Source organism: Mustela erminea, chromosome 8 (genome assembly GCF_009829155.1).
Source record: "Mustela erminea isolate mMusErm1 chromosome 8, mMusErm1.Pri, whole genome shotgun sequence".
In the NCBI taxonomy this organism is placed as follows: domain Eukaryota; kingdom Metazoa; phylum Chordata; class Mammalia; order Carnivora; family Mustelidae; genus Mustela; species Mustela erminea.
The window spans coordinates 44,363,940-44,389,620 of NC_045621.1; the positions used below are offsets into that span (position 1 = coordinate 44,363,940).

A 25,681-nucleotide genomic window follows, 5' to 3' on the forward strand; every position below is an offset into this window, starting at 1 on the left:
AGGCCTCATGCCTTCTGTCCTGTTGTCTGATCGCTCCCATGGGGCCTCCAGGACTCCTCTCCCGGAGGGCTAGTAACGATCATAGTGCACCACTTTCTGCCTTTCTGGTTTTTAATGACATTTCTTCTAGAATTTACTCTTTTCTGATGATACTTATTGTAGCGCTTAATAAAATAGATTAAGAAAGTTTGATTTTTTTTTCCCCCACTGTGGGGCTTTATCATGAATGGGTGTTGAATTTTATGAAATGCTTTTTCTCCATTGAGATGATTCCATTATACTTCTTTAATTCACTAAATGACACAGCTTTTAAGCGATCGTGTCTGAGGTGAAACCAACGTTGTTACACTCTATTATCTTTTTCATCCACTGGTAGATTCTGTTTGCTAATTAGAATTTTTCCATTTATATTCATGGATGAATTGGACCCACGATTTTCTTTTCCTGATATGATCCTTGTCTTGTATTAGTGCCAAGGTTGAGAGTGAACTGGGGAGAGTTCCTTATTTTCTTTTCTTTTTTTTTTTTTAAAGAAGCTTTTTTTAAAAAAAATTTTATTTATTTATTTGATATATAGATCACAAGTAGGCAGAGAGGCCAGCAGAGAGAGAGAGGAAGCAGGTTCCCTGCTGAGCAGAGAGCCAGATGCAGGGCTTGATCCCAGGGTCCCGAGACCATGACCTGAGCCGAAGGCAGAGGCTTAACCCACTGAGCCACCCAGGCGCCTCTCTTTCTGTCTTTTCTAGAAGAGATGGTAGATGATGGAATGGTGTGTTTCTCAATAGTTTGTGGACTTGTGTGTAGACCCATCTGAGCATGATGGGAACTTTTAGGGCATGGCTGTTATTTTTACATTAGGGGAAGATTCAGGCTTTCTCTTTCCTCTTGAGTCCGTTTTGGTCATCGTTGTCTTTTTTAAATTTTCAAGTTTCCGGCAAAAGCTCTTGATAGAATTCTTTAAACATGTGCTTTATTTGTCATTTTGTTTTGTTCTGTTCTTATTAATAATACTACTAATTTGTACTTTTTCTTCCTTTTTTTTTTTGAAGCAGTGTTTACAGAAGTTTGTCAGTCTTTTTAAACCACCCGCTTTTGGCGTCATTGGCCTTCTCTTTTGTATTTTTATTCTTTTCACCGATTTATCCTGTTTTATTCATTTCCCTCTACTTTCTTTGTGTTTATTCTTTTGTCCTTTTAATTTCTTAATTGGACTCTTACATTACTGGTGTTTATTTGGCTTTTTTTTTTTTTTAGCCTTATATAAACTTATTTTGTGATTACAAGTTACTGTGTGGTCTAAGTTAGGATTTATCCATCACCTGCATATGCAGGCACTGTTGCAGGATGATAATCAGAAATGGCTGTGCAGGGGGCGCCTGGGGGACTCAGCTATGCCTCTGCCTTTGGCTTGGGTCGCGATTCCAGTGCCACATCTCTCCCTATCCCTCTGCCACTGCACCCTGCTTGCATTTTCTCTGTCAAATAAATGAAATCTTTAAAAAGAAAAGAAAAGAAATGGATGTGCAACGTTATCAAACATTATTTTCTTGGCAGCTTTTGAGATTATTGCATATTAATAGAATTCCTGATGTCGAGCAGTTCTTATATTCCTAAAGTAACCTTTGCTTGGTCATGGTCTATCATTTATCTGATGCAAAATCATATTCAGTTTGCTAGTATATTTATTTATTTATTCCTATATTTTATTTATTTTTCAATAATATGCACATCCATTGTGGGGCTCGAACTTAAAACCCAGATCAAGAGTTACGTGCTCTTCAAACTGAACCAGGCAGGCACCCCAACTTTCTAATCTTTTAAAACAGAAGTCCATGGTCAACTGACATTAGCCTGTTTTGTGTGTGTGCTGTTGTTGTTAGGTGTTAGAATCAAGATTATGTTAATTTTATGTAGTTAATTCTTATAAAAATACTTCCTGTGTCCTAGAACAGTTGAAGTCTGAGGAGTGACCTGGTTCACAGAAGTTGGGGAGCCTTGGGGCTCCCTCTTGGAAGAAGTTGTTCCTCTCTGGGGGCTTGTCTCCCCAGGGCCACTGGTCAGAAGGAGGAGCTCACATCCCATTCCATGGCTTGAGATTCTGGGAGCTCGGAGCCCACATGCTTCCCTGGTCAGCTGTTCCTGACTTGTCGCAGGTTCCTTGACTCTTGCCTGCAGGGTACATGGGTCTGAGGCCTGGAGCCCTGGAAGGGTCCTTCTCTAGCACGCTCTCATGTGACTCCTTGTGCAGTCCCCATCCCATCCTCACCCCGGAAGCCATGAGATGAACAGTGGGTCCAGCTACCCTTACCCCATGGCAGGGGCTCAGCAGGATCCCAGACTTGTGCAGTTTGTTTCTTCCCCGATTACTCTTTGGTTGTCTGTGGGCAGTAGGGAAGAGTAGGTGTTTGTACAGAATTACAGGCCTGTTTTCCTGTGGGCCACATGTCTTCTTGCCCTTGTTTGTGCTGGCAGTCCAAAGTTACCTGGAGGCGGGCTGCTGGTCCCTTGGGCCTGCTGGACCGTAGTAGGACCCATCAGAGAAAACTCTGATTTTGCTTAGTCAGAGACTTCCTGTCACCATGCATGTCCCTGCTCATATGCCACCTCTCCAGAGAGCTCCCACCCCCGGCCAGCTTCATTAGTCCTCCACCCCACTGCCCACCAGGCTCCAACCCTACTTCCTTTTCTTCCTGACCTCAACCGCTCACTGAAATGTGGTTTTGGATTAACCGAGGTATGGTGAGCACAAGTTTAGTGAAAGCTCAGCCCCCTATCTGCATCAGGTCAGAACACTATTTGCAACGCATCATTGCCATCTTGGCCCCACCGCTTGCAAGGTATTGGGATCTGACTGTCCTAGTTTTGAATTTTCCTCTGCTCTTCCAGTCTTTGGAGTCATGCCTTCTAGTCATCATTCTGTGGAATGTATTTTCGTTGGAAGGCTTTGACATCCTGACTTTTACGACAGGTTTGAGCATCTCTTTTTCAGTTCACATGCCAACCAGAAGGTGGGTTTCACGTTGCCCAGAAACTGCCTTGTAAGATTGATGGTTAATTTGGGTGTGATTATTTTGTCTGGTATTTTTAGAGAATTTAGGAGGCTAAATATGTAAAAATAAAATGAACCAGAATTAGAAGAAAGGTTGTAGCTATAGCTTTGGTAAAAAATGATGAATATTTTAGCAGGACATTTAAAGTAGTAAATCCAATTAGTTCATAAAGGCATGGAAATAAAAAGCAAAATAATTTAATAATCCTAATGTTGTTTCCAGAGATGATAGTGAAAAGGGAAATAAAGTGTATTTTTTTTTTTTAATTTTATTTGTTTGGGGTGCCTGGGTGGCTCAGTCGTTAAGCGTCTTCCTTTGGCTCAGGTCATGATCCTGGGGTCCTGGGATCGAGCCCCACATTGGGCTCCCTGCTAAGCGGGGAGCCTGCTTCTCCCTCCACTCCTCCTGCTTGTGTTTCCTCTTTTTCCTCTCTCACTGTGTCTGTCTCTGTCAAGTAAATAAAATCTTAGAAAAAAATTTTTATTTGAGAGAGAGCATTAGTGGCAGGGCTGGGAGAGGGGGCACAGAGTAAAGTATATTTTAAAACTTAGATTCTTTTGCTGTCATTGCCCGTAGCAGAGAAATGGTTATGAAATGTAAAGCGAGGGGTGTCTGGGTGGCTCAGTGGGTTAAAGTCTCTGCCTGAGGCTCAGGTCATGATCCAAGGGTCCTGGGATCGAGCCCCGCATCGGGCTCTTTGCTCAGTGCAGAGCCTGCTTCCCCCCACCTTCTCTCTCTGCTTGCCTCTCTGCCTACTTGTGATCTCTGTTTGTCAAATAAATAAATAAAATCTTTAAAAAAATATATAAAGAGAGTGAACTTTAGAATCTTTTGTCCTTTGAAAGCTACTTGAAGGCACACCTGCTTAGAGCTGCTGGTATGTTAGAACCGTGCAGAGTTTTTATGAAACACTGGAGCCAGGGCCCCTTCTCAGACCCAGGACACCCATCTTTGGGCAGGGTCCTGGCCTTGGTATTTTAGAAAGTTCCCTGGGTGATTCTGATGCATAGCTGGGAACCAGAACTTCTGGTCCGGTTGGTTGCTGACCCTGGAAGAGTAAGATGGGAGGCTTCCTACCTTGTCCTTTGGTTCCTGTGCACAAAGGCTGATCCTTTGAACCTCTTGGAAGACTGGGGGAAGAAAGAGCCTGTCCCAACCTGGGTCCCTGGGTGGTGGCAGTGCCCCGTGGACGCAGCTCATTTGAGGGGAAGCTGGGCAGTTGAGGCAGATCTTGGGGTGTATTCCCGACCAGTAGGAAGTGTGCACTGTTGCCCTGCCCAGTGGCCCCAGTGCAGGCCAGTTACAGCAGCTTCTGCTTGCTCCCGTGAATGGGACAGGGGACCTGGATGGATTCCTCGCTGAGCCGTCTGTCCTCCCTGCACTCCGCTCTGCTTCCCAGGCAGCAGCGCTGTGGAAGGGATGCCTGCACACGCCTGCTGGCCTCTGGGCCTCTGAAACCTGCGTGACAAATACACAGTTTTAGAGAGACGAGGGCAGTGCACAGTGGGATGGAAGCTCGAGAAGGGCACATCTAGGACTCAGGCTTGGGCTGCATGTGGACATGCGGTGGGTGCTTCCGTGGGAACGCTGCAGCCGGCATGGGATTTCAGCTCCAGCCAGGGCTCGATTCCAGTCTTCCCGGTCTGCTGGTCTTCCGAGGGCAGCCCCGGAGTCAGCTGTCCTGTTTGCAAAATGCCACTGGGTTTCTCACCACATGTGTGCACTCAGGAGGGTGTGTGGTGTCTCTGGGGCTTCTGAGTGCACAGAGCTTCAGGTCAGGGCGGCGGGAGTCCAGACGCGCTCTTCCTCCTCTGTCGGTGTTTGTGTGGTGTGTGCAGGTGCGCAGTGCTGGCCCTGACTGCTGCCAGCGCTCCTGTCCTCTTGATGAGGGGAGCCCCATCCACAGGTCATGACATGACCTTCCCTGCCTCTCATCTCAGTTTTCGGCTGAAAGTCCATTTTGGCCAGCATAATGTGTGGAGCCCCTGCTGCTCTCTCTCAGTTTCCATGTGCACTGAATATCCTTTTCCATCTCTTTGAGCCAGTTTGTGTGTCTGTAAAGCGAGAAGGAGTCTTGCCTAAGCATACGGCTGGGTCATGCTTTTTTAGGTGTCCAGCAACTCTGCCTTTTGATTGGAGATTTGAATCCACTTGTATTTCAAGTGATTAATGATAGGTAAGAACTTGCTAATTCCATCTTACCGTTTTCTTCTCTTGCTCTGCCCTTTGTGATCAGATTTTCCACTGATTTTTTTCCCCCTAAGGCGTGTATTTTATTATATAATTAATAGTAAACTAGAATGTATCCTAGGAGCGAAGATGTGCATCTGTTAGCCAAGTATGGTTCTGTTTCCGTCAATGGTCAGCACTGCCTGTCACCCTGCCACCGCGGCCTTCTCAGCTAAAAACAGGGCTCAGTGGCTGCTGCACCCTTCAGGCATGGCTTACTTCTCCTCTGCTTAATTGAGAAGCTGTTCTTGAACCAAGTCGGGTCACTGGGAGCTGCGTTTTCTCTCAAGAATAAACAGCACATATAGGATTCAGCTTCTCGTATGACTGGACACGTGCAGTGAATGAGGATGGAGGAGCGCGTCCCCTGGGCAGTCAGCATCCTGGGCAGCAGTGAGTGGCTGCATGTGTTTCCCCCCAAGCGCGGGATGGAGGCTGTGGAAGGGTCCTGCCAGCTCTGCTGGGGGCTCCAGCCAGCGCAGGACCACACGAGGCACGTAGGTCTTCATGGGGGACATGGGATCACTGTCATACCACGATGACCGCGTTGATCTCTGAAAGGTTAATAGTTTGAAACAAATGTGTATGCTGCCGAGTGTCAAAACAGACACTCAGAAGTCCATACTTCTCCAGCACATCAGTGATAGCCCATTCAAAATATTGTGCTTAAAGTCCCCCTCGGAACTGAAAACAAAAACGTGACTTACAGAGCCACGTGTTTAATAGGAGATTTATAGCAACTATTTTGAGAAGCCACAGAATTTTACCAAGAAATTTAAAGGGCCTGGAAAAAGTCGAGAGAGTGTTTCTGGATGGGAAACTCGATCTGATATGTGATTTTCCTCAACTTAGTTTATAAATTCAATGGAATTCCAATAAATATTCAGGGGATGTTTTGGACCTTGGCAAATAATATTCTAAAGTTCCTCTGAGAGAATAAATACGTGAGAATAGGCTTTCATAAAAATGTTTGAAGGGACCAGTTTTAAGCCAATCTGGTCGCATTCTTCACTTCTGTGACTTTAAATAGAGAAGGGGCTGTTGGGGCTGAAAATTTGAGTCCTATGTTTCCCTGCTGCCTGCTGGCTCCATTAGTGGCCGTCTGACCCACTGTCCATGTTATCAAAGGTGGATTTTAAACTACTTTGGATTTTCGGGGCAGTCAGAAGGCCAGTCTGAAGAGACATCTTTTCTGGCCTGCACGGAGCTTCGGCTGTGGCCCCAGTGACCCCAGTGGATGCTGGCTAAGCCACCTTTCTTGTGCTTCCCACCCCTTCCTCTCCAGAGACCCTCCTGTCTGTGCAGGGAGAAAGCATGGAGCCGCCTTCCACCCTGTGCCACATGCTTGGAGGTGCCTGGCACACGTTTTTCCTCCTGTGGAGGCTTGCCAGCCAGTTTTTAGCTGTGGACAGTTGTCCCAGCAGTTGCCATTTCTGCCGACTCCATAGGATGAAGGAGAGGTAAACATCGCTCTGCCCACGGTGATTGTTTAGCTGAGCCCCATCCCCGTCTCCAGGGCTCGGAGTTCCTTTGTCTGATGCAGACCGTCAGTGGCAGAGGTGGGATGTTCCCCAGGACTGGGCGGCCCTCACACCATCCCTCCATAGGCATGCATGCTGACTGTGTCCTGCTTGCACCTGTACGCTGGTCTGGAGGCGCGTAGGCGATCCTTGTCTCTCCTGTGGAAGGTTCTGTGTCGTAGCTGGTCCCCCTCTGCTGCCTGTGTACTGATCCTGTGGCTCCTCTGCCGGCCACTGTCGGATTGTGGTGATGCCACAGGAGTCGCTCTTGTTGTATTTTATGCACAGAAACTAAATACTGGTGCGTGAAAACTATTTGACGTCACTGGTACAACCGTTTTGGAAAACCGTTTGATACTGTGTTATGGAGTTGGAGATGTAGCCTTTGGCCACAGTGCCACTGCTCACGTGTGTCCCCGGAGTCCTGCACTTGTGTATGCTGGGACAGAGCACAGTTGTGCCTCCCAACCACTGTCGTAGCTGGGGTTTTTTGTTTGTTTTTTTGTTTTGTTTTGTTTTTATTGTCACTGACAACTTCACTGCTCAGAATACTCACTTTCTCTGGGCAGCTGTTGCAGTAGCCCCAGACCCTGAATCACCTGATGTCCAGCAGCAGAGTGGGTAAACAAGTCACAGTGTGTTCTTGTCACGAAATACCAACGGCATACACACGCTTGAGCAGAAGAGCAGATGCATGTGGCTGTGCGCTTTGTGGTTCTGTCCATGCCGTACGGGTGAGCCAGGCACATGGTGAGCCCAGCAGACCAGCTGCTCAAGCACATGGCGGGCAGTGTGGTGGCGGCCTCGGCTTTCGGGACCCTGGCCAAGTTGGCTTTCTTGATCGAGGCAGAGGTTGCCGGGGTCGCTTTATCATCTTGTCCCACACATTTACATTTTACGTGCTTTTCTGTGTGAGCGCAGAAGGGTTGGAGTACTTGAGGGCAGACTATTTTATTTTACCATGCGCTAAGGGATCTGGTCTGACCCACATGAGAGACGCGTGTTTGGTCGACATAGTTGGGTGAGCAAATATTTCTGGATGAGCGAGACACTCAGAATGGTTATGCTGTCAGTCTCTGCGTTTCTCTTATAACTTGGATAGAGGCATTCCTCAGTTTGTAAGGAAAATGAACTTTTGGCAGACTGTCTATAAATCAGTTCCTGAGGTCATGGGAGCGTATGTTATTTAAAGCAAATACTCACGCTCTGTGATTTATGGTTCCCTCCCTGCTCCTGCATTAATCAGGCCTTTGTTTATTGTGTTTGCTGAGTGTGGGGTAGAGTTCTGCTCAGGGGTGTGACCTCTCGGATCTATGGCCCTCTGCTTGTTCCCAGAGCCTGCTTCCGGGAGACTTCCTGGCAGGGTCAGAGGGCTGGGCTTGTAAGGCATGATCTTAAAAATAGTACTTTCTTCTCATGGAGCACTGCGACTGAACTTGAAAGAAACAAGTTTTTTAGCTCATATTTTTTATTTAAATGACTTAGAATAAATCAGTGTAAACTTAAAACTCTCCGTGAACACCAATTCTCACATTCCTGGGGACATGTGTGTGTTTAATGCAAATCCTATTAAGTCCCAGAAGTAACTGGTCCCCTGACAATTCTTGGAAAGTCGCTTTGTCTAAAGCACAGGTGTAAGTGGCCAGCGAGCCTCTGGAATACACTTTGTCAGAGGTCGTCTGGCCAGAGAGCAGCTGAGTCCATAGTCCGCAGCCTGCGCCAGACAAGGGGTCAGGCAGGTAGGGGTTACGCTGGGGTTACGTAGTCCATAGTACGAAGCCTGCACCAGAGAAGGGGGTCAGGCAGGTAGGGGTTACACTGCCTGCCCCAGGAGACATGCTCTGCTGCCTCCCCTATGTGCGTCCCCCGTGGGGAGGGGGGCCGTGGCAGGGGTGCAGTGGGTCGTGCCCGGCTCAGAGCCGAGGTCCAGGTCTTCCAGAAAGGGGTCTTGAGGTTGAGTTTCATGGGATTGGGGTATCTGTGTTTGTGAAGTGCAGCTGGGGAAGGGGACGTGGCAGTGAGCAGGGGGTGTTTTTGGTGGCAGAACTCTCTGAAGCAGGACATAACGCTTCTGGTTGGTGTTGACACGGTACGAGCGTGTTCTCTGAATGTGCCCGACCTGGAGCGGTTTTTTGCCCGTGAGATAGCTCGCGGGAAGGGAGCCACGTCCTGGCACCGAGGGATGAGTGCGCCTGCGGCCCCCTGTGGGGTTTGCGCCCCGGTTCCTGTGTTGGGTGTATTTACAGTAACAGTTAATGTTTACTGAGGGTTTACTATGTGTGAAACACTGAGCTGCTTGTTTTATATTATCCCATTTAATCTCAACCTGCAGGATAAATATTATGATTTCCATTTTATTAGGATGAACCCGAGGTACAGAGAGGTCAGTTCAGGCTCCCAGGGCCGTAAAGTCAGGAGGTGGTGAAGCCAGATCGGCACCAGCTTTGCACCTGCTGAGCATGTGTCCCGGAGCCCACACCCCATTTCCCCAGAGTCCTCCTGTGCTGCAGGCTGTTGTGGGTCCCACTTTGTGGAATGATGTAGTTTCATTATTTTTCCTTTTCTGTTTCCAGAAATTAAGCATATTTCATATGACTCATTCCTGGGTGGTGAATATGGTAGTAGATTCTCATATTTTACTATATGTATTGAAAGTCTATAAACCAAGGGTTTATAATGGTTATGTTGGCCTGGAAATTTGCTGATAGAGCTGTACGAGCTGCATATAAATCAGCCTATCGTCAGAGAGGTGTGCTCTTAAAGCAAACAATCGTTGACTTATCCACTCCACCCTGCCACGTTCATTTAAGTGAATGTATTTTTTTAAACACCAGAGTTTTGGTGTTTTGTGGTTTTCTGTTTGCAGCAATAATAAAAGTCTTTCCTGACTGCCATAACCCTAGCCCAAATGCATTTTGTTTTGAATTCTTAATCCCTTAAAAACAAAGTTATAAATTTAAGGCTAGTATTCCCAAGTCTGCTTGGTGCTGTGACACAGAACTCTGAGGGGGTTTGACCAGGTGACCTGGGATAGGCAGGAGCTACGCTGCTTAAACCCTCCGTGTCATGGTCTGCCTTATAACTCACCAGTTTTGCTGGACTTTTTCGTGATTTTGTCTCCCATCCTAAGTTCCGTGCCCCAATCTGTTCTGTATCAGACTCAACACAAAAAGGTCAAACACATAGGAACTACTTAATAAGCATTGTGAACAGCTTTTAGTAGAACTGCATGTATTTATTTTTTAAAGGTTTATTTATTTATTAGAGAGAGAGCGTGAGGGCCGGGGTGGCGGGGGCAGAGGGAGAGAAAGAACCTCAAGCACGCTCCGCACTGAGCATGGAGCCTGATGCGGGACTCGATCCCATGACTTGGAGCTGAAATCCAGAGTCGGATGCTCAATTGACGGAGCTGCCCAGGGCCCTTGAATGGGTTTTAGAATTTTAAAGTGTTCAACTAGGGGCGCCTGGGTGGCTCAGTGGGTTAAGCCTCTGCCTTCGGCTCAGGTCATGATCTCAGAGTCCTGGGATCGAGCCCCACATCGGGCTCTCTGCTCAGCAGGGAACCTGCTTCCTCCTCTCTCTCTGCCTGCCTCTCTGCCTATTTGTAATCTCTGTCTGTCAAATAAATAAATAAAATCTTAAAAAAAAAATAAAGTGTTCAACTAAATTAATGAGAGATTTACTAATCTGTGTAAAGACAACACTTTTTTTCTTGAGAAATCATTTTTTATTGTCTGGAATTCATGTTAGTCATCTAGCATTTTAATTTAAAGGCATTTCTATGGCCACTAACTCTTCTTCAGCTGAACATATCTTGAGGTAACTGTAGGTTCATGTGCAGTTGCAAGACATGATGGGGATTTCCCACGTACTCTGTTTTCCCCACCAGCAGCATCTTTTAAAGCCACAGTACAGCGTCAGCCCCAGGCTACTGACCTTGACACAGTCGGGATACACAACAGCTCCATCACCACAAGTGTCCTTCTTGCCCTCTATAACCGCACCTCCTCCCTCCCTCCCACCTCACCCCTCCTTAACCCTTGGCAAGCAGTAACTGTTCTCTGTTTTTGTAATACCGTCATTTCAAGAAGGTTCTGCAGATGCATCACAGAGCACGTCTTTGGAGATTGGCTCCTTTCGTTCAGTGTAACTGTCTGGAGAGCCGTCCAGGAGGTTGCGTGACTCAGCAGCTCGTCCCTTTTTATTGCCGGGCAGATTCCGGTGTGTGAGTGGAGCACAGATCATTTAACGGTTCACCTGCTGAAGGGCATCTGGGTTTTTTCCAGTTTGGGGCTGCTCTGAGTACAGCTTCATAAACGTTCACGCACAGGCAGTGTGTGAACGTGACTTCTCATTCCTCTGGGCTAAGTGTCCAGGAGGAGGGTTGTGAGGTCAGATGCCAATTGCGTATTAGTTTTTAAAGAAACGGCTGAACTCTTTTCCATAGGAGCTGTACCACCTTACACTCGTACCAGCCGGGTATGAGTAATCGTGTTTCTCTGCATCCTTACCAGCATGTGACGTCACTATTTTTTTTTTTTTTTTAAAGATTTTATTTATTTGTTTGACAGAGATCACAAGTAGGCAGAGAGGCAGGCAGAGAGAGAGGAGGAAGCAGGCTCACTCCCTGCTGAGCAGAGAGCCTGATGCGGGGCTCGATCCCAGGACCCTGGGATCATGACCTGAGACGAAGGCAGAGGCTTTAACCCACTGAGCCACACAGGTGCCCCCCCCCCTTTTTTTTAAGCCATCCTGGCAGTGATATCTCATTGTGGCTTTATTTTGAATTGCCCTGATAAGTAATGACTTTGACCCTCTTTTCATGTGTTTATTGGCCATCATGTATCCCCTTTGATGCAGGGTCTGTGTCTTTTGTTCATGTCTAATTGGAGTGTTTGCTTTTTGCTGACGAGTTTTGAGAGTTTACAAATTTAGATACTAGTCCTTTGTCAGATACTTGGTTTGAAAATATGTACTTTCACTCTCTAATTTGTCTTTCAACCTCTCAGTAGGATCTTCTGCACAACAAAAATTTTTAGTTGTGACAGAGTGTACTTTATCAATTGTTCCTTTAATGAATCATGCTTTTTGGGGACAGTGTGAGAACTCTCTGGCCCTAAATTCCAAAGATTTTCCTCTACTTTTTTTCCTAAAAGTTTTGTAGTTTTACACTTTATATTTAAGTCAGTGATCCATTTTGAGTTAATTTTTGTGTAAGATAGGAGACTGAGGTCAAGGTTCCTTTTGCCCTGTGGATATCCAGTTGTTCTAGTACCACATATTTAAAGACTCTGTTTCCTTCATTGAATTGCTTTTTATACTTTTGTCAAAAATCAGCTGGGCAGGGGCACCTGGGAGGCTCACCCAGTTAAGTGGCTGACTTTGGCTCAGGTCATGATCTTGGGGTCCAAGACCGAGCCCCACATTGGGCTCCCTGCTCAGGGTGGACTCTCCTTGTCCCTCTCCTTTTCCCTCTGTCCCATGCTCTGCACATGCTCTGTGTCTCTTTCAAATAAATACCAATTTAAAAAAAAACCCAAAAACCTGTTGGGTATGTTTGGGAGGGTCTTTTTCTAGATTTTTCATTCTGTTCCATTGATCTGTGTGTCTGTCCTGCCAGTACCACACAGTTTTGATTGTTGTAACTATAAAATCCCAAAATCGGATGGACTGATTCCTCCCTCTTTATTCTTTTCTAAAACAAATGTTCTAGCTATTCTAGTTCCTTTGCCTTCCCATATAAATTTTAGGATAATCTTATCTATATTTCCAAAAAGTTTGGTTGGGATTTTGATAGGAATTTTGTTAAACTTGTATATCAACTGGGGGAGAATTGACATCTTTACAGTATTTGAATTGTTCAGTTGAGGAACATGGTATGTCTTTCCATTTATTTAGGTCTACTTTGATTTCTTTCATCCACATTATGTAATTTTCAGTACACAAGTCACCTAGGCATTTCTCTCTTTTGTTTACATATACAGTTGTGAATGACACTATTTTTAATTTCAGTGTCCATGTGTTGACAGTACGTAGGAATATAACTGATACTTGTATGTTTTATCTTGTCTCCTGCCACCTTGCTGAACTGACGGGTTTATGAATTTTACTGTTCATTGCTCCCCGTTTATTGAACAGTTTGTGCGTGCCAGGCATTATGTGAGGGCTTTCTGCGTGCTTGCTGAAGCCTGGGAGGCAGGGGAGCTGGCCTCTTGGCAGGTGGGTTAGTCAGTCACTCCATTTGTTCATCTGCAAAATATCTAAGGAGAACCTCTTGTGGGGGGATACAGGCGGGGGCTCCTGCCCGCCTGGAGCCTGCAGCCTAAGGCTGGCGTTACTAGTAACGCAGATGGTTTTGTCACTTAATAAAACCAGTTCATTAGTTATACTTGAATTATCAGAGGCCGACTCAAACTGTGAGTGGGTGAGGCAGTGACACCTTAGCCAGCCTGATGGAGTGGGAGCATCCAGGGAGGGCTTCCTAGATGATGTCCATCTCCTAGGAAAGGTTTTCCAAGAAGCCAAACCATTCATTGCTTCTCACCAACTTGCATCAGCTTCTGAAATTCAGAGAGGCCTGTGATAAAAGCTCACATGAAGAGAATTCCTGGCCAGAACTGAATGAAGTTCTCAGTTGCTGCTGTCTCTTTTGCTGCACCCCTCTGGCCCCCACACCTGTGGTTCCCACCGAGGGCACCAGGCCACCTGGGCCCTATGACCAGCCTGCTCTGTCCAGCCCTTCTTACTCAGCGGGCCCGCTGCCCGGCTTGGTGCTGTCCATCATGTCCTCCTTTGCAAACCTCCCGTCCCTTCATTCCCAGACCAGTAGTTTTCCTCCTCTCTGAAGGGTTCCTTTCCCCCTTTCTTGGGGAGATGGGTTGCAGAGTCCTTTGAGATGGAAAGGAGGCCCATGCAAGGACTGAGATGCAGGGAGTCAGGGCCGCTTTCTGCCAGTCTGTCTGGGAAAATCATCAGCGTCCCTCAGTTCTGGTAACTGTAACTACAGTAAGCGTCTGGCCAGTTGGGAAAGAAATCTTACTACATAGAACTGTGCCACTCTGACAGCCTTCCAGGTGAAGACCCCCTGTACCTCTGAGAAGAAAAGGGATGGACCGTCACTGGGCACGGTGTCAGTCCCCGAACCGTGCTTGGTACCTCGGGGCTGCTGCTGGCTCGAGCCAGTGTGGTCCCAGCTCCCATGGCTCTCTACCCTCAGCAGGTCCCCAACCTGCCTCAGGAGTGAGGATGCTTCCTTCTCTGCTCCTTTTCCCCACTGACTGTAGGAGAAGTCGCTTGTCTTTGAGGCTGCGTGGAAGAAGGAGAAGGACATAGTTTCCAAGGAGATCGAGAAGCTGCGCGTGTCCATCCAGACCCTGTGCAAGAGTGCGCTCCCCCTGGGGAAGATCATGGACTACATCCAGGAGGATGTGGACGCCATGCAGAATGAGCTGCAGCTGTGGCATAGCGAGAACAAGCAGCATGCTGAGGCCCTGCAAAAGGAGCAGAGGTGGGTGGGGGCTGGGGGCAGGGTGGATGCTGCAGAAGGAGCAGAGGTCGTGGGGGCCCGGGGGCCGGGATGGTGTTGCAGAAGGAGCAGGGTGGAGGGGCTGGGGGTGGGGGGTTTGCTGCGGAAGGAGCAGAGTTGGGACCCAGGGTTGGGGGGGCTGCAGAAGGAACAGAGGTTGGTGGGGGACCAGGGGCAAGGCTGTGCAGAGGTGGGTGGGGGTGGAGGCTCAGGGAGCCCAGGGGGATGCCTCCCAAGGAATCTCCCTACCCCTCTATCCCCCACCCCCCACCCCAAGGAAGTGTTTTCCTTCTGCTTTTGTATGGCACAGGGCACACCTTTGCAGCCTTGAGGAGTTATGGCGTTAACGTTCACACACAAGTGGTACAGGCAGTAAACAATACGGGGAACTTTGCAGTATGGGAATTATTGTTTTATGTGTCTTACCAAAATCCCCAAAGTTCGGTAACTGTTTGTACTTCGAAAGTATTTTGATTTTTTACTCTGAAAAGAAATAAATGCTGGTGAGCCCATTCTGAAATTGCTACTATAAAGGAAATATAATGGCTACTAAAAAGATATTTATTTTAGGGAAATGTTTGATGTTCTATGTTTATAATCAGGGAATCTGGAATGCATGACACTTTATTACTTGTTGTTGTCCAGAAACGACCTGAGTGGACCCAGTGCTCGTCTGTAAGCCCTGCGATAAAATGCTGTGTGATAAGAAAGCTGCTGTCTTTATTATCAGCCTGCTTTCTCCTAAAAAGCCCTTAAAAGTTTAAATGTCCAGCATTAGAAGAGTTAGGAAATCTCCGAGAACTTTTTGGTGCCGAGCCCAGCATGGTGATTTGTCGGCCCTTCCTACAGCTGATTTTAGGTCTAAGAGGTAGCACGCAGATGCTTCTTCCTGAAAGAACCTGAGTTTGCTTTGTGGTAGGATGGTTGGAAATCGTCACTCTTCATTTGTTTTGTTTGTTTTTTATATAGAGTCTTTTTAAAGATTTTTATTAATTAGAGAGAGAGAGAGAGAGAGAGAGAGAGAGAGCAGGGGGAAGGACAGAGGGAAAGTGAGATGCAGACTTCTCTCCGAGCAGGGAGCCTGACTCGGGGCTCGATCCCAGAACCCTGGGACCATGACCTGAGCGAAGGCAGATGTTCAACTGACTAAGCCATCCAGGTGTCCCCATCACTCATTTTTGTACTTATTTTGTATTTACATATTTAAAAAAACTAAAGGAGAGGCCAGTTTGATCTTTGCTTTCCCAAATATGTTCTAGATTTTTCCTGGCAGGTAACCCGGCACTGAAAGGCCTCATGCCTGGAACTTGTGAATTGGAGGGGCCTGGGTAGGGAAGCCCTGGTGGTTGGGCGAACCTGCTTGGGGGAAGGTGGGGTTCGTGTTGGGCTGCCGGGGCCATGGCCCTTGTTGGTAGCCGCGCTGCTCCCCTCCCTGCCGTCCCAGGGCTCTCTGCTGTATGTGACGTGAGGCTTTAGAAAGAGGATGTCGCTTAGCAGATTGGCATGTTTGACTTTACTTTGGGCTGTGGGAGGGTAAAATAATGTTTTTCCCAGGTGTGAGGACCTCGTTCCTTTATATTCTTATCTAAGTGTGTTTATATTTTTACCCTTTTTCTTTGGATGCTGTGAATAACTTAACTTTTGTCATCTTTGATTGTTTCAATCAAGAAGCCGCTCTAGGGTGCCTGGATAGCTCAGTTGGTTGAGCATCTGCCTTCAGCTCAGGTCATGATCTTGGAGTCCTAGGATTGAGTCCCGCATCAGGCTTCCGGCTCCGTGGGGAGTCTGCTTCTCCCTCTGACATTCTCCCCTTTTATTCTCTCTCTCTCTCTCACTGAATAAATAAAATCTTTAAAGAAATCAAAATAAAAAGCAGCTCTAAGCTGAGCCCGGCGCTCACGAGCCCCTGTGTTGTGTCCCACCAGCGTCACAGATGGTGCGGTTGAGCCCCTGAAGGCCGAGCTGGCTGAGCTGGAGCAGCTGATCAAAGACCAGCAGGACAAGATCTGTGCCGTGAAGGCCAACATCCTGAAGAACGAGGAGAAGATTCAGAAAATGGTCTACAGCATCAACCTGAGCTCGAGAAGGTGAAGCTCACATGTTTCCAAAGCTGGAAGTCCTCCTCAGTCTGAAAATAAAAAGGAAGATAGAACGTCACCACTCTCTCAGTTCAGTTTTCTGAGAAAATGAAGCTTTCCGTGTCCTCCCTCCAAGGTGCAGAGCTCTGAAAACGCAGGCACATCCGTGTGTTGAGGGCCATGTTCTGTCCCCTTCCTCCAGTGGGGGCATTGCCTGCCGTGCGGACATGTTCTCTGCGTCTCCGCGCGGCCAGTCGTGCTCAGGGCCATGCCAGAAGTCGCCAGCAGGTGAGTGGAGGTGGCACGCGAGGAAGCTGTGTCCTCGGTTTCAGGTTTTAGGGCTGGTGACAGGAACCTGAAGGGAGTAGAGCGAAGGGTGGCTGCCTTCTGACGGCACTTACAAACAGAAATGGGGCCTGACCATGAGTGCTCTGTTTTGAGTTCATTTCCCCTTGGAAAGGGTTCATTTCAGTCTGTATCTTTACAAGGTACACCTGAGTTTTTTTTCTTAAAGCTGTTTGCATCTGTGTATACCTTTTTGTCATTTTCTCATTCGTCCCTATGGCCTCTTGCTTGTGTTTGCAGCCTTAAAGTTCATATATTTAGGAGATTTCAGTATGTCCTTCATGGACATTCGGCCCCAGGGTTTTCCCCACGTAGGTAGCAGTGAGCTGCTCTGGGCCTGTACTTGCCTGGGCCCGTACTTGCTTGGGCCCGTGGCCTCGGTGTCTTTCCTGGTCCTTCCTGTAGATGTGCTTTCTAGAGAGGCCTGTAGCTCGAGGCAAACAGCTTCAGGGGACACACCAATTTACAACATTTTTTTGATGTTACCATTTTTTTGGAAATTATTTTGTAAAGCAACTTTTTTTAGACTGTGGTTTATATTAAGTTTTTCACTCACATTTGATAATTGTAAATACTAAAAAAAGTCTGAAGTTTGTATATAAAGGATTCCAGTGTTTGGAGGCATACGGTTCATATGGTCTGGGTCCTGATGCTATTATTTCTAGATACATACGGTGTGAACCATGCAGTGCCATTTAAATGTTAGAATTGCCTGAGAAAGTTCTTCTTCTTTAAGTCTTAGCACAAATGCACAGATTAGGTTTCCTTACTGTCATTTCCAAAAGAAATCCTTTTCTGAGGTGGTTATGTGATTTTACCAAGCTGAATCAATTTAAGATCAGATTATAAAACTCTGCTGTTTTGACACATTGGTCACTTGGTCATTTCTACGCTGCACTGTAAAACTGATCAGATTGTACTAAATGCATTATTGGAGGCGGGAGGGTGTCCGTTAACAAGTCCCCCATGTACTTGTCTCTCTTCTTCGGATTTGAATGACTTAGACATAACCCTAAATGGACTGTTTTGCTTCAAGGTGTGTTTGCCTTTTATGAATTTGTACATACGAATAGGATTTTTGCACTGCAAAAAAAAATTGCATACATTTTATGTGAGTAAAATTTTGTATGAAGTAGTTTATCGAATTGTATCATAAAATTTATTTTTATTTTATACATAAATCATTAAAAACAGTCACATATTTTTTCTATAAGTGTATGGGTTGCACAATTCAGTTCACAGCTAGAGAAAATATAAGCATTTGGATTTTTGTATTTTCACATGTATATTTTATTTTTCTTGTGAAGAAAGTTCAGGGAAATTTATCTTTTCATTCCTATCATGACACTTATCCATGTTCTGTATAAATTAAAGCTTTATAAGACTGATAAGCATTTGTCAGAAATTTTAAGGTCACTCATGAAGTTTTAGACAGTCTCTGTGATGATTATGGTATCAGAGACACATTAAGTCCTGATATTATCTGTTACTTTGAGAAAGTATGCAAGGGGGTTATTAAGCCTTTAGCTCTGCTTTGGCTTGGACCTTTCCAGAAAGTATGGGATCTCACTGCGGAATTTTAATCTAAAAGTAGAGCTGACATTAATTTATATTCAAAGAAAAACGTGTAAACCTTTGGGGAAAAAATTCAGGACTAAAATGTGAACTTTCTGCTTTGATAGTCATGCTTATTTTTCTTTTCAATAAGCAATTTAAACAAATACTGGTGACAGGTTGGTGACGAGAGATGATGTCACTCAGTGACATGGAGTGTGTTTGGGATGTTGGGTGGTCTGGAGTCCCACCCTGCGTCCCGACAGGCGCCCCAGAGCGTGCTTGCCCTCCTTGTCTGTGCTGTGCCGAGCTGACTGCGTCTATCTGCTCTTGGCGTGCAGGGTCAGGGCACACGAGTGGGTCAAGGGCAGCGGGGCTAGACCAACCTGTGTGCGAACACGCAGATGTCCATGGTCACAGGCTTGGCATGACCAGCTGCAGGAGCTTCCACGAGCATCGGCTTCAGTGGAGGCCATGCACAAGACCATGTGTCGGCGTGCCTGCTGCGAGAGTGCGCCCAGCTCCATGATCTTCCATGTGTACCCAGCGATGCCTCCCCAGGAGCCAGCCACAGCCTCGAGGGCAGGAGGTGGGAGGCGGGAGCGCCCCGTCAGGACCAGAGGGGACTTGTGTCATACCCTCGGGCTCTGAGTTGAACGGTCTCACGATGCACTTTATATAAACCTTTTCTATTTTCCCAAAAGGTGTCTTGGTAAGTGTAGTTTTACCAGCCTTGCAGTGGAGCAGAAGTGAGGCCCTGTTTGCTTGTTTTGTGGGTTTTCATGAAGGAAGATTGGGAAGGACTTTTTTTTTTTTTTTTTTTAATTTGGCTAGAGAAGGGAAATGTGAATGGTTTTTAAACTGTAACCTTTTTAAGCCGTAGTTAGAGCTGAGTTCTAGATTGATGATCAGCTTCTTAAACCAGGCAAGTGGTCATCCTGGTAAGAAAATGGGGTTTAGACAGTGCAGTCCATGAACCATAAGGAAGCTGGGCCCAGTGAGGTGGGCGGGGAGGTGGTCGGGCTCTGTAAACACCTGTGGTCAGCGCCTGCTGCTCTTTCCCGAGACCCCAGTGCCTCCTGCCAGCCTGTCGGGAGGGGTGGAACAGTGGGGCCAGCACACCGGACCTCCCAGCGCCTGTGCTGGCCTCTGTGGTTCTCTTACATCTCCGTGCAGGTCTCAGGAACAGCTCTGTGATGCTGCTGTCACCACGATAGAGCAGTTAGGTTTCCCCACCAAAACCTCCATCAAGGCCAGTATTCTACAGGACGACACCACCTGGTGTGTGCAGGACTCTGTGCCAGGTCATTGGTGTGGACACTTGCGGTGCTTCCGGTCCCCGCCCAGGCTCCGGGGGTGCTGGCAGGCCCCTGGAGGGTGTTGACCATCTTGATCTGCTCAGGGCACGTGCAGCTCTCAAAGTGAGAATTTAACAGCATCCCCCTCCCACCTGCAGCCACATCCTGGTTTGGACAGCAGACAACATGCCCCTCTTCCTATTGGAAACCTGTCATGCCTGGTGGAGTGTGGCTGCCAAGAGGGAGCAAGGGCACTCGGGTGCCCACGGAGCGCTGTGTGGCGCACAGCAGGGTCCACTGCTGAAGTTAGTAAGCTGGATTGGGGGGATGTGCTCTCAAGACCTCAGACACCTGGCGAGGTTTCTGCTTCTCTGTGGGCAGACGTGGGAGTGTGTTTGCCTTCATCGCTGGTAGAAGGACCTTGCCATAAAGGCTCCTGTCTATGAACCGATGTTGCCCTGAAGCAAATTCCTGGTGGGTCTGTTCTCTCTGACGTCTTTCCTGGTGATCTGGACAAAGCTGGGGGAAGTGGCTCTGTAATTCACAACTGGTGTGAACAAGTGGGCAGGCCCCATGTGATGAAGCATCAACTCAGGACATGAGAACATGAAGCTGGGCCAGCCCTGACTCGGTGAAAGATGACAGGAAGAACCGTGAGGACACGGATGTCCAGGTGGTACCACACTTGGGATGTGATGGGCGGGAGCATCAGTGGAAACCTCCCCACCCCACCATGGCCACCGTTGTTCTCTGAAGAAGCCAGGTGCTTCGATCTTGGGAGGCACTGGAGGACGTGAAGCCTGGCTGGACCTGTGCCACTGCCTGCTAGTCCAGGATCCCTTAGAGCCCAGCAGGACACCCTGGTGACAAGGTTATGTGTAAGAATGATTTTTTTTTTAAATTTGTTTTTTTTAAGAAACTTACCCTTTTGGGGCACCTGGGTGGCTCAGTGGGTTAAGTCACTGCCTTCGGCTCAGGTCATGATCTCGGGGTCCTGGGATCGAGTCCCGCATCGGGCTCTCTGCTCCATGGGGAGCCTGCTTCCTTCTCTCTCTCTGCCTGCCTCTCTGCCTACTTGTGATCTCTCTCTGTCAAATAAATAAAATCTTAAAAAAAAAGGAAAAAGAAACTTACCCTTTCTGGGGCACCTGAGTGGCTCAGTAAGTTAAGCATCTGCTTTCAGCTCAGTTCATGATCCCAGGGTCCCAGGATTGAACCCTTTGTGGGGCTCTCTATTGAGCAGGGAGCCTGCTTTTCCCTCTACCCTTCTGCCTGCTTGTGCTCACTGTCTCTCAAATAAATAAATAAAATCCTAAGAAAAAAAATGCAAGTTATTGAAACAGCATTAATCAACTTCTGACTAGATATATAAATTGGGAATTTAGTGTCGGATAAACATGGTCTTTCAAAGGAGAAGCATTTCAGATTGTTCTCCAAATATATGATATTGGAGCATATGGTCATACATATGGCAAAAATGAAGTTATATTCTTGCCTCTTACCACATATAAAAACAAGTTCCCCCAAAATTAAAGAACTTAAAAAATATGAGAATACTAGAATGATTGAAGAACATTTTGTATTTATCATATTTGTAGATATATTTTATTTATTGACATGCTAATACATTTATGTTATTATACTTTTATTTTGTGAGAGGTAATATATAGGAACAAAGCACCTAGGAGAGAGCAGAGTGAATGCTAAATGTGTTTTGGAGTGAAGAAGAACTTTCTAAAATAGACCTAGTTTTCAGAAGCCATAGGTGAAAAAAAATCAACAATAAGCTCATAAGAATTAAACGTTTCTAGCCAAGCAAAGGTTAAAAAAGAAAAAAAAAATGATGTCCCACTGGGAGAAGTATTTGCAACATCTCTAGTGGAGGTAATAGTCATAGTAGACAGACTTCTAATAGTAAGAAAAATACTTAGACGCAGTTGGATGATGGAACAAGGAGTTCTCAGAAGAAGTGCATGAGACCTGTGTTTAACCTTACAGTGGGGAAACAACATGGCCGGGAGTCTGGAATCCAGACAGACAGTAGTTACCTGGGTGGGAATCCTGGTCAGGGGGCCCTGCCCTCGGCCTGTGGACGCCGCAGGTACTAGCTTGTGACTGGGCAAGTGGCTGAAACCTCTTGCCTCACTTTCCTGTGTTTGGGTCAGTCTGCGGGGCGCCTGCTTTATGGTGTGTTGTCGGAGGGTAGTTGCATTACTGGTTGTAGAGCACAAAAATAGACAGTCGGCCCACGGTACGCTCCACACAGATACTGCCTGCTGTTCTGATCTCTGTTCATACCACACCTGCATAGTTTTCAGCTGGTGAAAGTTAGATTATATTAATACACGGTGTGGTTGAGGATGTAGTGGTGTGAATTGTCCAGTTCTTTTAAAGGGTATCTTGGAAGTCCTTCTCAAAATTAAAGACGGGAATATTTTCCTGATCCAGTAGAAAGCTGAAACAGACATGACCGTTGTCTTCAAATACAAGGTCTGGAGAGGGGGAGGAGGAAGCTGTACTCTCTGGCTGTAGGACTGACTCATGGGTGAGAAATTTGGAGTGATAGACCTTGGGTCTGAATAAAGAAGGAGTCTTCTCTCATACAGGATGGTTCCAAGATGATGTAGATGGTCTAGGTAGATAGTGAGCTCCCCATCACAGGAGGTGTGCAAGCAGAACTGGTCAACCAGTTCTCAGGGGTACTGCTGAGGATTCCACTGGTTGCCCCCATGGCTACTACCTGGCTTTGCCTACCCCGATAAGCAATAAACCACCCCACCATCCCAGGTCTCCTGCCCAGCCCCTTAACTGGCCTAGCGGCTGACCCAACATGTTCACGGGCTTGAGCTTCAGGAGCCCCCCAGCCTAGCCTGGCTGTCGTCGCTGCCTCTGTGAGGCCCCTCGCACTGCATACAGTGTGCCCTCCTCCAGCTGGAGGAGGTTCCTGTCCCTCTTTGCCCCTGAACAGATGCTACCTTCTGGGGCCTTCTTCTGGGCCCTGGGAAGCCAAGGGGACATTGCATGCAGTTTGGGGACCAGATATGCCTCTCCTGGAGCAGGTACTGATCTGGACAAATGCTTTTGCTGGTTTTCCTGCCCCCCTCGCAAGCGGCCTATTGGAGAGCCTTCTGGGATTGTCGTTTAAACTGTGGGGCAGCAGCGGACTTTGCGGTCACATGCCCGCCCGGCACTGGCTGGGGGCCTGGGTTGGCTGCAGGGGCCCTGTAGGTTTTCAGCGCTTTGAACCTCAGTCAGGGCTAGAAATGCCCCAGATGCCCCTCTGCTGTTTTGGGGGGGGCTGCAGGAAAAAAGACCCGTCCTGGTGGGGAACTATGTACAAAGATCCTTCGCTCCCACTTTGCCACGTGAGCCTTTCCAGGGCTGGGGGACAGCCCTTCTACCCACTTTACAGATGGGAAACCGAAGCTGTAGGAGCAAGTTACTGGCCTTTTCCGGCTCTGAGTCCCTGGCACCTTTGGGGTAAATGGGCCAGGGGTGAGCTGCAATGAGTGTGGCTGCCCCAGGGCCCCGGGGAGCTTTCGGGAAGGGGCTGCTGCCGGATGCCCTGCTCCAGACCCCATCCCCAGGGTGGCCCTTGGCACTCGGCCCAGCCACTCGAGGGCCCCCGGCTGCTAGGTGCCTCCAGTACTGTAGGGACCCAACAATGTGTTTTCACTTCTTCTATAATCAGAAAATAGAGCGAACTTCTAGGTCAGAGTAGATGTTTTAATAGATGCTATTAATATATCGACACAGTTGTATAATAGAATTTTTAGTAATTTCTGTGGAGGAAGGGCTCACAAAGGCCCAAGTTGTAATGTGAGCACCGGGGGACTCGTACTGGGCCCCTGTGTGGCTGGACCCACCCCAGAGCTGGCCTCACTCCCCTCCCCGTCCAGTACGCACCCCCGGAGCCCGGCAGAGCTGCCTGCTTCTGGTGGGTTTTCCCTTTCCAGGGATTATGGCTCTGAAGGCAAGTGCCTTTGGGGCAGTTTCAATACAAACATGGGGATGCATTTAAAAATAGAACATTCAAAGAAAAACTCCCAAACCACAGATTTTAAGTGTGCAGCTCATTCAGATAGTTGTGAAATCAGAGCCTTGGCCATGGACTTGGCTGGGGCAGCCTGAGGCGCTGTGCATGCCCCCCACACCCCACCCCGTGTCCCCGGCTGCCCTGGCCCCATTGCCCCTGCTGTCCCATGGGGCCTGCACACCAGGCCTGGCTCGTCTCCTGCAAAACTGTTTGTGTGTCCCTGTCTTTACAGCTGCCCCGACAGCCGTGTGGGGCTAAAAGGCCTGGGTCCCTCTGCAGCAGGATGAGGAAGGTCACGGTTTGTAAGGGGCAAGGTGGTCTCTGGGGTGAGGTGGACCATGCGTGTTGGGGTTCCCCTCACTATCCATCCCCTTAGCCACAGGGCGCCTCCTGCCCCTCCAGGCTGCCCACAGACCCCCAGATGGTGACACCCCAGGTCGCTCGCACAGGGCGGGCTGGAGCTGTTCGGTCCTGCGAGGGTTACCCTTCGGGAATTTTGGGGAGAACTTACAGTAAAAACAAAGTCAGTCGATCCTGAAAATACATCACTTAGTGACCTTCCACATTTTGTGCTTGTCAGAGCCCCTGAGGCTCGTCGTAGCCCGATGGCTCATCTCTCTCCTGCAACTGGTCCAGTCCTGTCCCCTTCAGCCCCGGCGGGAGTCTGGTCCCACGGACGGTGACGGTGCATGCTGGCTTGGGATGTTCTCCCTCTCTATCGCCTTGTGGACAGTACAGACACACGCAGGGATGCCTTCCCGGATTCAAAACTACCTTTCAGCCCAGCAAGGAGCCTGCTTGTGTCACCACAGGGCATGCAGTCCCTGTCCGCGTGTCTTTCCGACCTCGCTCTGCTCTTGCTTAGGAAAGAAAGGAATGAAAGCACCAGCCCACATTCACAGCACAACCACACTTGGGAATCGCAGCCTCTGGCTATGGGACAGGCGTTCAGCAAAATCAACAAGAGCCTTTTCTGGGGCTGATTGTATGAAACTGATGGTAAACAGTACCGTGTGTGATTTCTGAATTGTGTGCTACACATCTTTATGTCAGTCATGTTTTTAAAAAACATCCGTATTATATCACCATTAATCTTTATAATGAACCTCCCCTGAACTAGGGGAGGAGACAGTCTCTGGTTTGGGTCGTCTCCCCCTTCAGGATACCCCCCAGAAATCTCCCTTTGTGAGTGGGATTTTCCTTCCCTCCCAGACCAGCTTCTGCCATGACTGGTCCTTCAGGTGGCATTTCCCCCGAGCCCAGCAAAACCACCTCTTGAGGTCACAGCTTCAGGCTCCATTTTCTGGAACAGGTGCACTGGGGGGCTCTAGATGTGGCCATCTTCCCCTCGACTGAGCAGGCACCAGGCTGCTGAGGTTCTCCTAGGGGTGTGTCTAGAATCGGAAAGAGCCCGAGGACTGGGGTTTGGGGGTATATGGGACGGGGTGGGGGGCACTGCAGACTGATCAGAACATGCCTCATCAACTCCAGGGAAGATCCACGCTGCCCCCACCCAGGGTGCTGCCACCTGGGGAGGCAGGGCAGGGGCGGTGATGCCAGTGTCCTTCCCTGACCACCAATACCTTCGTTGACCGTGTGTGACGGGCTTCAGGCCAGTGGTGGCACTGAGTGGATTAAAAGTTGGGTGGGCGCTGGTTTTCAGACCGACCCCCTGACAGCGACTGCTGCTTCATCTCAAAGACCTTTGTGGTTCTAGCTTTCTGCTTGCTTAATACTTGTTCAGTTAGAAAGCTGCTCCAAGGAGGTAGACGTGGCTCATCGTCACACCTTCTGAAGCCAACCACCACCCACATGCCGCTTGCTGCTGTCTCCTCTTTAAAACGTGTTTTGCAATCTCGTCTATTTTTTTTTAAAGATTTTATTTATTTATCAGAGAGAGAGAGAGAGTGCATGAGCAGGCAGAGGGGCAGAGGCAGAGACAAGCAGGCTCCCTACTGAGCAAGAAGCCTGATGCAGGACTCGATCCCAGGACCCTGGAATCATGACCTGAGCCGAAGGCAGTGGCTTAACCGACTGAGCCGCCCA

At 48.0% G+C, this 25,681-nt stretch overlaps 1 protein-coding gene across 5 annotated transcripts in view; it reads left to right on the forward strand.

Annotated features, from left to right (window-relative positions):
• TRAF3IP1 (TRAF3 interacting protein 1) overlaps nucleotides 1-25,681 on the forward strand; it is a 68,439-nt gene that overhangs the window by 39,124 nt on the left and 3,634 nt on the right. For 3 of the 5 annotated variants that reach the window (XM_032355354.1, XM_032355356.1, XM_032355357.1), the window contains 2 exons: nucleotides 14,083-14,306; nucleotides 16,250-17,960. In XM_032355354.1, coding sequence (XP_032211245.1) covers nucleotides 14,083-14,306; nucleotides 16,250-16,415 — 390 coding nt within the window. In that variant the 3' untranslated portion in view covers nucleotides 16,416-17,960. Of the gene's footprint in view, nucleotides 1-14,082; nucleotides 14,307-16,249; nucleotides 17,961-19,757; nucleotides 20,478-25,681 lie in introns of those variants that run through there. The other 2 variants (XR_004288655.1, XR_004288656.1) reach the window with 2 other exon arrangements.